Source organism: Cupressus sempervirens, chromosome 7, assembly GCF_028749045.1.
Source record: "Cupressus sempervirens isolate cs-2001-9-10 chromosome 7, ASM2874904v1, whole genome shotgun sequence".
Taxonomy (NCBI): domain Eukaryota; kingdom Viridiplantae; phylum Streptophyta; class Pinopsida; order Cupressales; family Cupressaceae; genus Cupressus; species Cupressus sempervirens.
In genome coordinates this window covers 845,852,866-845,856,321 of record NC_143124.1, presented here as the reverse complement: position 1 = coordinate 845,856,321, position 3,456 = coordinate 845,852,866, and the positions used below count along the sequence as shown (strand labels likewise).

Sequence of the window (3,456 nt, the reverse complement as noted above, 5' to 3'; positions counted from 1 at the left end):
AAATTGTTACATTCTTAAATAGTAAGTATAACATTTTTACATTAAAACAAAACCAAAAACACTAATATAAAAGTAAATAAAAGAAAAGAAAATAATGTCTTCAACAAATTGCTAAACAAATGACAAATGCTATCTTAATAAACATAAATATATGGTACTATCTCCCCAAAATGCATACAAAGTCCTAACTAGATGTTCATTCTCACATATTCACTTAGCATCCATACTCCCAAACTAATCAATTATGCCTAGAACATAAAATAAATCTTGACCCAGTCCAATAGGTGAACTAATTTCTATTTCTATTTGTTTCATAGCAATATATTTTGATAGGATTTTTGTTGACCTCATTATTACATTTCCTACATCATTATCATTCTCATTTAATTCATTACAATTTCTTAGTGAAGGACAAACCTCACTTCTAGTTAGTGCTTGAGTTAGCTCACTTCAAATTGATATTATATAATGTAAGTACACCATCTTTATGGATTTATCCATCATAATCTAAATCTCTTGAACAATTTTTATAGTATGTGTGAGATGAACATTGAGACTTAGATTTCTCATCCTCCAAAACTTATGACAGTCTCTGAGAGGCGTCCTTGCCTAGTGCTAGGAATGGCATGCCCACTTTTCTTACAAAAGTCATTTGTATCTACTTTAGAAATTTCACATGTTAACATTACTTTAGACCTTACTAAATTTACATAAATTAGATTACACAAAAATTGTAATAGATTTTCTTTCAGAATTTTAAAACTGAAAATAATTTTTTAAGAACGCAAGATGAGAGAAAATTCATCCTACTAAAATTATTTATAATGCAACATAAACTCATAGCATATCTTATTCTAGATATTAATAGATTATGATATATAAGACCTAGTATATGCAAAATTGAAAATATCATATATAGTAAGTTGAAGATTAAATTAGGAAAAAATACCTTGAAAAATATTGCTAGATCTTTTCTATGATATCCTTTTTGAGGTGCTTATTTTATCATATTGTAAGGTACAATAGACACTTACTTAAGGATATCTGGTAATTTATATATGAAAGTATACAAGTTAGTATAATCTCAACTTGCTTATTGATGCATTATATCTCTTCAAGTTTATAGAAATGACATCTATAAATTGTCAACAAATTTCTTATTGATTGATTTTCTTTATAAAAAATTAAAATAATTAGAATAATTAAATAACTATCATCAAAATATTAGAAAAGAGAAAATATTAAAGCACTTCTATCACTCTTGACATTAAAACCCTGAAATATAACATAAGATCCACACCCAATTTCTCCAAGTTTCTATGCAACACAACATTTAATAACTATACTGAGACTGATTCTACAAATAACTATGTGAATAGCCCCACTCCCAACAAAAAACAATCAACAGCGCGAGTGAACTCTCGGCTAGTGATCTAGTTTTTATTTCAACACATGAAAATGCAGGTTGGATCAATGTTTGCCTGGTGCGGGGCAGAAGGAAAGAAATAGAGTTGTGGCATTTTCGCATGTTTCACCAAACCTGAAAGGAGAAACTTCAGGGCAGGCGTCCTTGAAAGCTCTAGTGTACTCGGCAGGACTGCATGTGGAAGTATATACGTCGCAGTCAGAACACGTACACCCGATCACCTCATTATTCAACTTCAGCTGTGAAATTGGGGGGCAGATGTCACCAACGAATGCTGCACAATACTGCGAATCGCAACGACTACCTAAGGCTTCTGAGTTACCATAGTTGATAAGCATTGGGAGGTTATAACCTTTCTGGACATCAAGTTTTTGTCGGTCTTTATCAAATATGGCCCGTGTATAGGGCCTCGTCATCTCCCCTTCAGCAGAAAACTCACACTTCAGAAGATTTTGGCAATCTCCCGATTGACAAACCAATCGCGAAGAGTTTTTGGGGTCGGAGGAACATCTTATCCTTCCCCAAATGGTTGCCCCCCAATCCATTGGGACTTCCATGGTGAACGAGTCCCCCGGTTCCATCACCCTCTTATACGTCTTTGTTACCGTTCCTGATTGAATCCCGGGCCACACACGGAATGTGCAATTATTCACCACAGTTATGGTCTTGTGCCCTTTTCTCTCTGCAAACAACAAAACATAAAAATATGAATAGATCTAATAAAGATCTGTTAGATTTCTGGATTTGATTGTGTAGAGCATTTTTCATTAAGGATCATACTACATGATTAATCATTAGGATGCAAGAGAGTAAAAGAAACATTAGATGATGGATCATGTAGTATGATCTAAAATGTTGATGGAAAAAAATTCTACAGAATCAAATTCAGAAATTGAAAGTTCATCAGATGATGGATCGGTAGTATGATGATGGATCTGTAGTATGATGTCAAAGTTGATGGAAAAAAATTCTACACAATCAATTTTAGAAATTATAGTTTCAGTAGAGACAGTATGGATTTTAGATTTCTACAACTTATGCTAATGAAATTTTTATTTTTGAGTTGATTGTGTAAAATTTTTCCATCAAAATTTTAGATTATACTACATTATTCATCAGCAGGATGCAATAGAGCAAAATGATCATCAGATAATGTATCATGTAGTACGATTCAAAATGTTGATGAAAAAAAATTCTACATAATAAAATTTAATTTCATTAAAAATAATAGTTTTTAGATTTTCATGGAATGATATATGATTTATCATTTATTCTCTAAGCTCTTCTCATTTTGATGATGTAGAGAAGTGTGATCGGAAATAATGATTTAAAACACCTGTGCACAATCTAATAAAAAACATGAATTACCAATGTATGATAGATTTTGAAAACAATTGTTAGATTAAAATATAATAATGATTCTCATGCTTTGGCTGTTTTGATTTACCTGCAGAGTTCAGAGTTGTCATTGTTAGGAAGATGCAGAGAGAGAGAAAGAGACTCCATTTCAGAGGGTTATCCATTTTTTCGCAAGCTTTTTAACTACGATCTAAACAAAGCTTTCCGGCTACAATGTAGATAGAATTGAAAGGGGCAAACATATATAAGAGAGGAGTAGAAACCCGCAACTTAATTGGCACATATATGCTAAGAATTTCCAGCTGTGATAATGTGCTAATTGTAGATACATATCTCTTTAGGATCTGCATACTTTCTGAAGCCGTCTTTATCATTTTTTTTGCAGACTAATTGTACGCATATTTTAAGGTAATCAAACGTAACGCCCGCAAGCATGTTCATCTCTTTGTTTCATGCTGATTTTTCTAATTTAGACTTATCGCTAATGTAATGGTTTAGATTAATTCAACGTCTATGTCAGTACAATTCTTTGAACACAAAAAATTCTAAGACAATCTGATTCTAAAGTATTTCATTATTTTGATTTTTTTCATTTTCAGACAAAATTAATAATGTCAAATATACGCGATATTGGAAAAATAGAACAAAAGATTTTAAACAGAGAGAAGGAA

General features: G+C 31.7%; 1 protein-coding gene across 1 annotated transcript; it reads right to left on the bottom strand.

Annotated features, from left to right (window-relative positions):
• Nucleotides 1-1,470: 1,470 nt before the first annotated feature.
• On the bottom strand, nucleotides 1,471-2,895 carry LOC149550060 (pathogenesis-related thaumatin-like protein 3.5). The gene is made up of 2 exons (XM_089794420.1): nucleotides 2,874-2,895; nucleotides 1,471-2,108 (listed from the first exon to the last, which is right to left on the bottom strand). Exons 1-2 carry the CDS (start codon nucleotides 2,893-2,895, stop codon nucleotides 1,471-1,473), a joined length of 660 nt encoding a protein of 219 aa, XP_089650546.1.
• Between the last annotated feature and the right edge of the window lie 561 nt (nucleotides 2,896-3,456).